The sequence below is a fragment of the Fukomys damarensis genome, unplaced genomic scaffold (assembly GCF_012274545.1).
Source record: "Fukomys damarensis isolate Sample0158 unplaced genomic scaffold, DMR_v1.0_HiC HiC_scaffold_16, whole genome shotgun sequence".
Taxonomy (NCBI): Eukaryota; Metazoa; Chordata; class Mammalia; order Rodentia; family Bathyergidae; genus Fukomys; species Fukomys damarensis.
This window is the reverse complement of record NW_022900928.1, coordinates 61,971,364-61,983,583: the sequence shown is the minus strand read 5'-3', so window position 1 is coordinate 61,983,583 and position 12,220 is coordinate 61,971,364. Positions and strand designations below refer to the sequence as shown.

The 12,220-nt window shown below is 35.2% G+C and overlaps 1 protein-coding gene across 1 annotated transcript in view; it reads left to right on the top strand.

Moving 5' to 3' along the window:
- The window catches only part of Zw10 (zw10 kinetochore protein), a 32,918-nt gene extending 21,911 nt beyond the window's left edge, over window positions 1–11,007 (top strand). The window contains exons 11-16 of the mRNA XM_010629454.2: window positions 2,020–2,091; window positions 4,050–4,219; window positions 5,140–5,270; window positions 6,363–6,494; window positions 7,292–7,494; window positions 10,856–11,007. Of these exons, the coding sequence (XP_010627756.1) occupies window positions 2,020–2,091; window positions 4,050–4,219; window positions 5,140–5,270; window positions 6,363–6,494; window positions 7,292–7,494; window positions 10,856–10,976 (829 nt within the window). The 3' untranslated portion in view covers window positions 10,977–11,007. The remainder of the gene's footprint in view (window positions 1–2,019; window positions 2,092–4,049; window positions 4,220–5,139; window positions 5,271–6,362; window positions 6,495–7,291; window positions 7,495–10,855) is intronic.
- The last annotated feature ends 1,213 nt before the right edge of the window (window positions 11,008–12,220 follow it).

Below are 12,220 nucleotides of genomic sequence, written 5' to 3'. Positions count from 1 at the left end.
AAAATTGTTAATCACTTTTAAACAAACCGCTCTCTAATTTTTGTTTATTTTTTAGCCTTTGACTATAAAATTTGAATCAAGAAAGTTCATGTAAAGCACCTGGAAAATGATTAGTATGCAAATGTTAACTATCACTGGTGGGTAGTGATGGTAATAGTAATAATTACACTATACGCTCCAGCTTTTTACCTATTGAAATCCAGACCCTATTTTTACATTTAAAATGTTTATTTTTATTTTAGCCAGGCATGCTGGTATACACCTGTAATCTCAGCATGCAGGATGCTGAGGCAGGAGAATGTCCGTGAATTTGAGGCCAGCCTGAGCTGCATAGTGAGTTCAAGGCCAGCCTGAACTACACATAGCAAGACCCTGTCTCAACCAAAAAAAGAAAAGTTCATTTTTAAAACAATAATAATTTGTTAGGCAGTCTAAGATGGAAAAGAAGAGAACATACCACAGATCTGTTGTCAGCCTTTCAGGGTTACCTCTTCTAATTTACATTTTGATTAGCGTATCAGACTATTCTACATCTTATACTGAATTTCTTTTTGTTTAATTTAGTCCCTTTTACTTCTAGATTAAATTGAAAAGAAAATGGCGGACTATAGCCCAAGTTAATTGTAAAGCAAATTTACAAAACCCTGTTTGGTTTGAATCTGTATTTACTCATTTATTTATTAAAAACATTTTTTTTGAATTTAAAAATTCTGTATTTAATAGTTTACTTCTTATCCCTACAGTAGAAAACAAGTTTGGGCCAGGGATTTGGCTCAGTGGTTCCACCACCTACCTCACAAGCGCAAGAGCCTGAGTTCAATCCCTGGTACCAAAGAAAAAAAAAAATCACCAAAGAACAATTTTAATTAGATTTGGCTTAATAATATCATATTGTCAGATCTGCAGTTTTTATCTTCACAATCCCTTCACTTTGCTAAAATACTTCCATGGCTTTAGTGAATCACATTTATAAGTCCATCCAGTTTTAATTATAAGTAGGAAGAAAAATACATACTTATAACGGAAGTATATACTCTTTTGGCAGAGTAAGTATAGGTGTGATTATTTCTTCACATGGCATTCTTGTATAACATACCAGATCAGAAATTAGAGATGCAGAGCAGTATTTTAAAATTTACTGAGAAAAGAGATACCAAACACTATTTTTATGTACTAAATATTTATAGATGTTCATCCCATTAAAAGAGATGGCTTTCAACAAGGTAAACAAAAACATAACTCCATTACAGTGCCCCCTCACATTATCAAATGTCAAACAGCAGCATACTCAGCAAAAATAAAGTGAATTAATTCAGTCAGTTATGGTAACTAGTAGCAATGGTGTTTTTGAGGATAACCATGCCTTATTTTTGTAAGCATTTATGGAATTCCTCTGAGTTATTCAAGGTATATAGGTTAAACATTGAGATAAGCAAATCTTAGATTTGCTCTTTTAAAATGCTTTTTAATAATAAATTTTAGATGCTTTAAGAACAGATTTAAAGGGCAAAAACCTTGAGTGCTAGATTCTATGCTAGAAAATGTTGATTCATCTCCTTGCCTTTGGAAGGAACGAGAAAAGGTGAAACCTGAAAGTCAGACTGATTCTAAAAGAACCCAGTGAGTGCCTTTCTTGGTACTGTGCCCTTTGCACAGTGCATCACTAAGTAGGTGACATTTGCTGGAGGCTTAGCTCCATTTGTTACTGAAAGGATACTCTGGGTCCTGGCGGAACACAAATTGATAAATGGAAAAGAGGCTTTAGGTTGAATGCTACTGTTCTTAAAATTACTAATGGATCCAGGTTTTTCAGAACTGCAGTTTAGTTAGTCAATGCTGGTTGAAGATGTGTTTCCATCTAGATTAGTGGTATTTTCTAGCAGTGACCAAGGCAGGTTTTGTTTGCAACCATGGTTTTAATTGATGACCTGTACTAAAAGCATATTTAGTTTAATGTTTTTAACTCTCTGCTTCAGTATATTCTTATGCATTTCTCTGAAATCTTTGTTTTCCTTTTAGTGCTGTTCAACTTTTCTACTCAGTGAGGAATATCTTCCATTTGTTCCATGATGTTGTACCAACATACCATAAGTAAGTACTACTGTGTCTCATTTCTATGTAATAATAGTATGTCTAAACTATTAAAACCAGTGGTTTCATATTCTCACTGAAAATATTTTGGGTATTAAAATCATAAGAAAAAACAATAAATCACTTAAAAACACTTAAAAAGACTTGGGCATTTACTCTTAAATTAATAAGGGCAGTTTTCAGTATTCTTGCAGTATAGTGGGTAGCAAGTTTTAAGACTCAACATAACTTATTTTTAATGGCTAGGCATTTTCAGAACTCTGCTTGGTTAAAAAAAAAACAAAAGACATTATTCCATATTGCTGTCTGGTCAACATACTAACATTTTCCCTTGGCATTTGTAGTTTTGCAGAGAGAATGCTATTTAGTATGATCAGCCACTCTTCTAACACCACCGACTGTATTTATCTGAACTGTTGTTCTGAAAAGTTACTTAACTCTCAAGTTTCTGTTTTTTTAATGCAGATTAAATGTTTTAGATGCTTTTTAATAATAGTAATTAGTAATAGTTTAACAAAGCTATTTCATAGCCAAAGAGACTGTGCTTTCAAAGAAAAAAATCAGTTTATTATTTGAAGTATCTGTTTCATTCAGATTTTTGAACTGTTCATATGTTTATGACTAAACCCACTTCTTCCCATTATAAAAGAGCTTATTTATTGTGGCTTATTTTTATTTGTATTATGTTTGATGTAGCTTAAAGTTCTTAATTTATATATAATGAAACAAAAGAAAACATGGGTAAGTTCATGGCCTTGTTTTTAAGGAGTCAGATGGCGTGTTAGCCATTTTTTCTTTTAATTTTATTTTATCCTATCTCTGTGTTTTAGAAATATTTTCCCCACTGCTGTGGCGTCAGATTTACCTCTCTTTCCCTTCTCTATGACCTTGGAGCTCTGTGGTGGACACAAACATCAGTGGGCATCAGAATCTTGGAAGCCCTAGATTCAATAGGCTGAGGCAGAAAGGCTGCCACTTGGATTTTTAAAAAAATTTCTAGGAGATGCTGATGTTGTTTGTTAGGGGACCACACTTGGAGAAACCCTGTCTTATATTTTCAGCTTTGGCAGCATTTAGAATCACATATAGAGCTTCAAAGATACACATATTTGCTTAGGTTTTTTCCGTAAGGCTTTGATATATAGGTCTGGTGTAAGACCCAGGCATCTGTGTTTTTAAAATCCCCACAAATGGTTCTGATAAACAGCCTGAAGTGAGGAAAACTGTCTTCGGGTGCTGGTTTCTGGCTTGTATATCCCAGTGTGACATGTAGTCAGCAAGCTAGAAAGTGCTCATTGAATGATGCTGATGGGTGTATAGCAAAAATACATGACAAGATTTCTTCCCAGGTTGGGTAGATAGACAGATATGTATCCAAGAATTAAAGCAGTGGTTTTTAAACTCTGGAAGAAAATTAAAATCATTAGGGAATATGTAAGGAAGTATAATTGCCCAAGTTTTATTCTCAGAGGTTGTGATTAACTTGCTTGGGGTAAAATCTAAACATCTGTATTTTTTAAAATTTCCAATGTGACTCTAATCTGTAATTAGTTTTAAAAACTAGTGAATTAGAAAATACGCAAATCCTTCATTATATAAATGAAATAAGAATTTGGAGAAAGGGGAAATAAACCTGTGTTTCTACAGACTTTCAGAATTAAATTTTAAGGTATTACGTATAGTCCTGCTAAGTTTCTAGTAGAGTTGACTCAGGTAGATTCCTTTGATCTTCGGTTTTTGTTAATACTTGGGGTAGTTAATAGGGTAAGGTCATATTTGAGCAGAATGACCTCAACTGATTGGATGTGGGAATGAGGTTTCATCTTGTTATGTTCAGCGTTTATAAAATGCTTACTTAAGCTTAGTGACATCAGAACACATTAGAGGAGTAGTGACTTTTCATCAGTCTCGACTTCAGTAATAGGTGATTTCTACTTCTACTCTTTCTCTTGGCCTAGGGAGAATCTTCAGAAACTTCCGCAGTTGGCTGCCATTCACCATAACAACTGTATGTACATTGCTCATCACTTGCTGACCCTGGGGCATCAGTTCAGGTTACATCTTGCACCCATTCTTTGTGATGGCACTACTACCTTTGTGGATCTTGTACCTGGCTTCCGAAGACTTGGTAACTGATACCTTAAATTTAGGAAAACATGGCTGTGCAAGCTTCTCAGCCTAGTAGCTATCTTATTTATAAATGAGATGGTTAGAAATTAGGTAGTGGTCCTGAACTGTATTGGAAAGTGGAAGGCCATTTAATTTTCAAATGTCCCTAGTTATTTAATTTAATTAAATTATTATTTTTTTGGTACCAGGGATTGAACTTGGGATCTTGCACTTGTGAGGCATGCAGCGGAACCACTGAGCTAAATCCCTGGTCCTAGTTATTTAATTTTATAAAGAGAATTTAGTCTGTGGAAGCATTGCTTTTTTTGTGATATAATTTCATAGAATATTAGCATCTCAGACTTCATTTTTGGTATTTATTGACATCACCAGATCAGAATTACATCAGTAGAATGACACAAAATAAGATTTATAGTGGGACAGTGCTGTTACCATTGTTGGTAAGAATGCATTAATGTCCAGGCTTATTCTTTTGCAAAACTGTAAGACAGTTATCCTAATTCCATCTCCTTTAGTTTTATTTGGGATTATTAAAGTCAAAAGAATAGAAATATGAGGTAAATCAATATGTTTACCATAATGATAGCCTGAGAAAAGCAGAGAATCTTTGTGGTTCAGTTATTTTTTTTTATTCTGATTTTTCTCTTCAGTAGTTTCTTTTATTTAAGTGATTTTTCTTAGCTGACTCAGACTGTAGACAAACTACTGAGAGAGATTTATCTGTTATCCTGAGAATGTGGTTGGAAGAAGCAGCTATATGCATTAGAAGTGATTTTTTTTCTCCTGTCTTTGAGGCAGCTTTATATTATCTAGCAATTATCTTCATATAGGTAGAACAGATACATGGTTTATATTTATCTCTCTCCTCTTCTGCTCTGAATAGCTTTTAGAATTTTTTATTTTGTTTTCCCATCGTAGGGACAGAGTGTTTTTTGGCCCAAATGCGGGTACAAAAAGGTGAACTTCTGGAAAGATTGTCAAGTGCTAGGAACTTTTCAAACATGGATGATGAAGAGAATTATTCTGCAGCAAGTAAAGCAGTTCGGCAGGTAGGAGGCTGTTGCTAGTGCTGAAATTTGTACTCTATGCTTAGATGCCCTTTTTTGGTTGGTGGCGTTTAAAAAGCAGCAAAGAATACCTAACAAATAGCTCAGTTGATTCTCCATAATCCTCATTGGAAAATCTAGATACTTTTATAGTTCTGCCCCACCAAGACAGTAGGAAGCTATATTTTTGTTTGTTTTTGATACTGGGGATCGAACTTGGGCCCTTGCACTTGAGAGGCAGGTGGCAGAACCACTGAGCTAAATCCATGGCCCAGGAAGCTATTATTTCATAGACCTAATAATGTGACTAGTAAATCTGTTGTAGCAAGTAGTTGACTTACAAATTTGTATTTGGGAAATTTATTTTTATTGAGTTCTATTGGTTTTATTTTATTTACTTGAATTATTTTTTTGGTTGATATAATAGAATTCCTGAATTTGGATATAAATTTTTATTTTATCATCAGATATGGCTTTCAGTATTTTTTTTCCATTCTATGAGTTGCATTTTTGTCTTTTTTTTTAGAGCAGTTTTAGATTAACAGCAAAAGTGAAAGGAAGATAAAGATATTTCCCATATAAACCCTTTTCCTACATCTGCATGGCCTGCTTCTTTATCAACAATCCTCTACCAAAGTGATACATTTGTTAACAAACAATGAACTTACATTTACAGATCACAGAATGTATCAGGGTTCACTTTTGGTATAGATTTAGAAAATGCAAAATGCCATGTATCTACCATTATAGTATCCATATAGTACCAGTATAGTATCAGTTCGCTGCTCTAAAAATCCTCTGTGTTTTTCCTATTCATCTCTCCCTAGCCTGGGAAATTTAAAATGTGGAGTTTCAGCCATGTTCCTCTCTCTTAAATGAATTATCTTTTCCAGCAGTTTTCTCATCTTCAAAATGAGTCTGCTTTGTCTTCCATGGATATTACTGAGAATTAAATATTTAAAAAGCATATGTTCTTGATTACCTCACTTTTGCATAACTCTTCTTTCCCCATATACATAGAAAATGAATAAGGTAAATCTGGAAGTGAAAGTAGCAGCAGTCTTTCTTCTCTGTAAATAACTGTTCTCCTAACAGGTGCTACACCAACTAAAGAGACTTGGAATTGTATGGCAGGATGTCCTGCCAGTGAATTTATATTGCAAGGCTATGGGGACTTTACTAAATACAGCAGTTTCTGAAATTATTGGCAGAATCACTGCCCTTGAGGTAAGAGCCCTAGATTCCTCATACATTATGATGCCTCACTCAGTAAAAATTGAGATGCAATTCTTATCCCAGATTGTGACTTTATTAAGAAAGCAATGTTGAAGTCTCATTTTTAATCAACACAGATGGTAGAAGAAATCATACATGTTTCCTGTCTACCACTGTTATATTTTTTCAATTTTGTCTTAATTCTGTTTTTCTGGAGACTTGTTAATCTTTTTCATTCTTAGATAAGCAAGTAGGATTGTACTTCTCTGTCTACAATCTATAAATTATGAATGAGGAAATTGAAAACTGGACAGTGGTCCCAGTCTTCATACTGTGTTATACAGTATGAAGTCATTTGGTTTCCAAGTAAACTAAGTAATTTCATTTAATAAAGTGAATACAGTTTTAGGCAGGTACCACGTTTCCTACAAAGCTTTGCAGTTGAGAATGTATATGTTATCCTACAAGGAAAATTAACCAGATTTGTGCAGTTTGTAAAGCATAGATTGACAAAACCCTTATTTGTAGTAACATCTCCTTTACAGCAAGTTTCGCCACATTGTGGATAAATGGACTCTTATCGCAGGCAAACTAAATTTCTATCTATTGAAACATATTTTGTGTCATTCTAGCTTCAGGAATATTTTCAGAGACCTGATAGAATTTGATGTCTAGTAAGGTATTCTAAATTAATTGGAAAACATATTGTAGCTAATCTGCTTGGTCAGCCTGCACTGAGAAGTCTGCCTTACCCCTTCCCTACTACTAAGTGGGGCCAATTCTACTCTGTTCCCTTTGTGCAAAACTAGGACATCTCTACTGAAGATGGTGATAGATTATATTCCTTATGCAAAACAGTGATGGATGAAGGACCCCAAGTATTTGCACCTCTATCTGAAGAAAACAAGAACAAGCCATATCAAGAAGAAGTTCCTGTCTATGTACCAAAATGGATGCCTTTCAAAGAATTGATGATGATACTACAAGCTAGCTTGCAAGAAATTGCAGATCGGTGCGTGTAACCCTTCCGTAGAGGCGTATATCTCTTCAACAGCCCAAAAGGATAATAGTGCCATTGGTAGCAGTGCTAGTTGTTAATATTACTCAGGGAAGAGTTTCATATTGGAGAGCAGTAGTTGCGGCCTTTTTGTAGTCTATCATAGTATAAATCTCATTACTACTTTCTCACTGAATAGTATAGACTTCTCATTTATATTATTTTGATCTTGAACGTGTAATTTTGGCACACAATGCACATGATCCAGCATGTATTGTAAGTACATTATCTTATACCTGGATGGTAATCGCTCCTAATTTAAACCAGTAGTGGATGCATTTTAAAAATGATGTTGGTCTCCTAACAGAATTAACATTTTTCTTTCTTTAATATTCAGCACCACAAGACTTTGATTGACTGTAGGTAGTTTTTCTGCAGGGAGTACAATAGCTTGAAAAGCTAAATACCATGCACTAGAAAGGGTTCTTTTCCTCAATATAGTGGGTGATATGTTCATCTAACACAATCAGTTAATGTTGCCATGTCCAGCATGCTACATCACAGTGTGCAGAGGTCACTAATATGCGTGACAGAGTAGATGTGGTTAATTATATATCAAATGATACTTTTATATCATCATAGTAGATTATTTTTTGTTTTTGTTTTTTGGTACTGGGGATTGAACTCAGGACCCTGCGCTTGTGAGGCAGGTGCTGTGCCTCTGAGCTAAATCCCTGGCCCCATCATGGTAGATCATTAATGAATAGGTCTACCTTGCATAGGAAATTCCCTGTAGAAGCCTTAAGATCTGTTTCCATCTGTGTAGCTACTTGTCTGTGCTTTAGTTTACTGCAGGTGTCCAATTATATGAGATCAGTCATCCTAGATGTTTCTATGCTGTTTGCAGTGCATATTGTCCAGTCTAGAACACTATAAACATACCTCTAATCCCAGCACTCAGGAGGCTGAGGCAGGAGGATCGCCACCGTTTGAGTCCAGCTGAGGCTATGTAGTAAGTTCAAAGCCATCCTGAACTACATAGACCCTGTCTCCAAAAAAGTTCCAACCAGGGCTGGGGAAGTAGCAATGTCACATCTGCCTGGCAAGTGCAACGTCCTGAGTTCAATTCCTGGTAATGGGAAAAACCAAACAAACACACAAAAAACAAACCCGACCCACAAAAAACTCCAATATAAATGAGGCTTCTACTTGAAAAGAAAATTACATCAAGCTATCTCTATAGTTAATACAAAGTTTTGATTTGTTCTAAATAAATCTTTAGTAGGTAAAAAGGTGTCTTTAGGTAATATGCTTCAGAGATCAGCACATGGGCATTTTTTATCTGCTGTTGAAGAGACTTCTTGTAAATCAAGGTGATGGTGAATGCCTGTGATCCCAGATACTAAGGAGGCTGAGGGAGGAAGATCACAAATTTTAGGCCAATTTGGAGAAGTTAGCCAGACTATCTCAAAATAGAAAAGGCTAGGGATGTAGCTCAGTGATTTAGTGCCCCTGGGTTCAATCCTCAGCACGACGATAAAAATAGGGGGCCTCTTGCAGCCTCTCTTTCCTTGCTAATGAGAAAAATTACAACACTAGTACATCTCAACTTCTTTTTTTATGCTTTTAGTATTGTTTTAGAGAATTGTGAATGCAAAGCTAATAGCCAGGTGTACATGTCTATAATCCTAGCACTGAGGGAGGCTGAGGCAGGGGGGTTGTATGTTTGAATGCTGCCTGGGCAACCTAGTGAGATCCTGTCTCAAACAGTGTGGGGATGTAGCTCAGTGATGGTGTGCCCTTAGGTTCGATTCTCAGCACTGAAAAAAAGCTGATAACTAACTGAGAATGTTTTCTTTACCAGAAAAGCTACCTTTAGTCATGTGTAATTTAAATATTTTAAGATTGCAAAATATACATATGAAGGAATACAATATACATAGCATATGTATTTATATATACAATATATATCATATATATATATTTGTACTTAATGCATTATCCTATTTTTATTTTTTCAGATATTTTTCTTTATTAATACATGTGTGTAATGTATAATTACATTCCTTTGTGGTGCCAGCACATGTACATAACACATCTTAATTTCTTTTTTCATCCACTTTCCCTCCCTTCTTCTATCTCTTGTTTCCCTTCTCCTTTGAAAAAGAGCTATCTCCCTTCTTCCTGTTACCTTTTAATTTTCTCTTTGTACACATATTCTGAACACAAAGTTTGGACCTGGCCTTTTCTTCACTGTCTGTAAACGGAGTCCTCTGTAATTTGCTTCTTTTGTTGAACAGTATGTTTTTGAAATTCATTCATGGTGGTTTGTGTGCTGCACTTCATTTTCACTGCTCTATCAATCCCATTGTACAAATATTTCATAGTTTGTCCCTTTGCTTTACATTTTCACCAGTGTTTGGGATTATCAGACTTGATAATCTCGTTAGTATAAAATGACAGCTTTTCATTTTAATTTGTATTTCCCTAAATTTTATTAAGATTGAGCATCTCTTTGGCCATCCATGTTTCTTCTGTTGTAAATGCTGTTCATATCTTTTCCTATATCCTGCTAGATTGATTCATGGGAGTTTTAAAATATATTTATTTATTTTTTGTATTACATTTATGGTACTTTACATATATATTACTTTACATATGTGTTTGTGTGTGTGTGTGTGTGTGTGTGTATTTTTTTTTTTTTTTTGAGACAGGGTCTTACTATGTAGTTGAGACTTATCTAGAACTCACTATGTAGCCCAGGCTGGTCTCAAACTCACAGCAATCCTACTGCCTCAGCCTCCCGAGTGCTGGGATTACACGTGTGCCACCACACCCGGCTCTACTTTATATATTTTTAGTGCCAATCCTTTTTCAGTTAAAATTTATTGTCTGTGTTCTATCTATCTATTTATTTATTTATTTTTAAATTTTCTTTTCTTTTTTTTTCATTAAGTTTATTGGTACTTTTTAGGCATACAGTACAGTTACATTCATCATTGGGATCTTGTACCTTTACATGATGTATCTTGGTTCTTATTTTGTCTGTGTTCTTCAAAAAAAAAAAAAAAGTTGTACAGCTCAAGACATGGGAGCATATGGTCATAATTACCAGAGAGACCTTAATGAGTATAGGGCAAAGGAACAGTTTTTCCTTCCTCTCTTGCTCTTTTTGTCTGGCTATGCTGATATCAAATGCAGCCAGTGAGCTGAGGGATCCAAGACATTGATAGGTAGATTTATAAAGGAGGGAGGATACCCAAGATTTACTGTGTTTCTGTGTAAGCATTTGGTTCAAAGAAGAAACTTAAAAATCTTTCTTACACTTCTGAGACATAATAGGAAATAGAATTCTGTGTTTGTTTGCTTTTTGCAGATGGGCTGATGGAAAAGGACCCCTGGCAAGTGCATTCTCTTCCAGTGAAGTAAAAGCTTTAATTCGTGCCTTGTTCCAGAACACAGAAAGAAGAGCGGCTGCCCTTGCTAAGATTAAATAATTCCATTTTCCTGAGAAAAACTGTGTCTTGACTATGTGGATTCCTCCTTTAGTGTAATTATTTTCTTCAAGACTTTTGGAAAGTTTGATTTCACATAAAAACACTTTTACCTCCTGGCCTGTATGAGGCCTTTTTGAAGGACAGGATAGTAGGATATGATATCAAGTGAAGAACCTCAATTCAGTGATTCTAGCCACCCTCCTTTGGTAATTACAAAACTGCAGTTCCTAAAACAAAAACAGAGCATACACACACAGAAAAAAGTAAACTGTAGGACAGCAGTATTTTATGCTGCTTCCATAGCCCTCTGGGAACAACATACATTGTAATGTTAGGCTCTGGCTTTGGATTAAGGAATCCTAGGGATTCTAAGAGTCAGGGCACATTATTTGTGAGATTTTTTTTTTTTTTTTTTTTTTTTTTTTTTTTTGAGGGGGGAAGATGGTGATGGTTAGGAACACTATATTTGGTCTTGCAAGAATTAGGGCTAATTCCTGTAAACTTTCTTTTCAGTGACTAATGCATTTCAGAGTTAAAGGTATCTTTAACAGTGTGGTTGGGTGGTGCCGCCACCTGCATTGCAATAGGCCAACAGCTTGTCTTCTATACTTTTCTTTTTATTGACATATATGACCCATACAGAATACTCAATGACTTGTCATCTTTCTTTGTGTCACTACCTGATACTTTCTGAGAATTCCTAGGTCTCTTGGAACTTTAAGTATATGTTTTTGGCACTCTTTGCTATTTCAAGGAAATTCAATTTTTTTGGTTGGCTTTTCCCGTAATTCTGAAACTTTACTGTTTCTGTATTCTGTCACATGTAAGATTTTATGCCATGAGCCCTGAATACTGGCCCTGAAGCCTGTTCCTTTATTTGATGAACATAGGTAATCCTTTAGCTCAACTTTTTGTGTTTTTTAATCTTTGCAACCATTGGAGGTATACATTATATGAAGGTTATCATGGGTCTCTCAAGGACTTTAGATTGTATCTCTTCCTACTAAGGTATAGTTTTCCCTTCTGCAAAGAGGGCAGAGAATAATTTTTTTCTTTTCCCTGATTCTTTTTAAAATATATTTTTATGGTGTGTATTAATTTTACCAAATAATGAGTTTCAGTGTGGTATTTTTATACATACCTTAACATCATGCTTCCCCCCATTACTTATACTTCTTTCCCTGTTACCCTTATCACTTCCTCTTATCTAGTAGTCTAAGGAGGGGATCTTTGTCCCGAAGCAG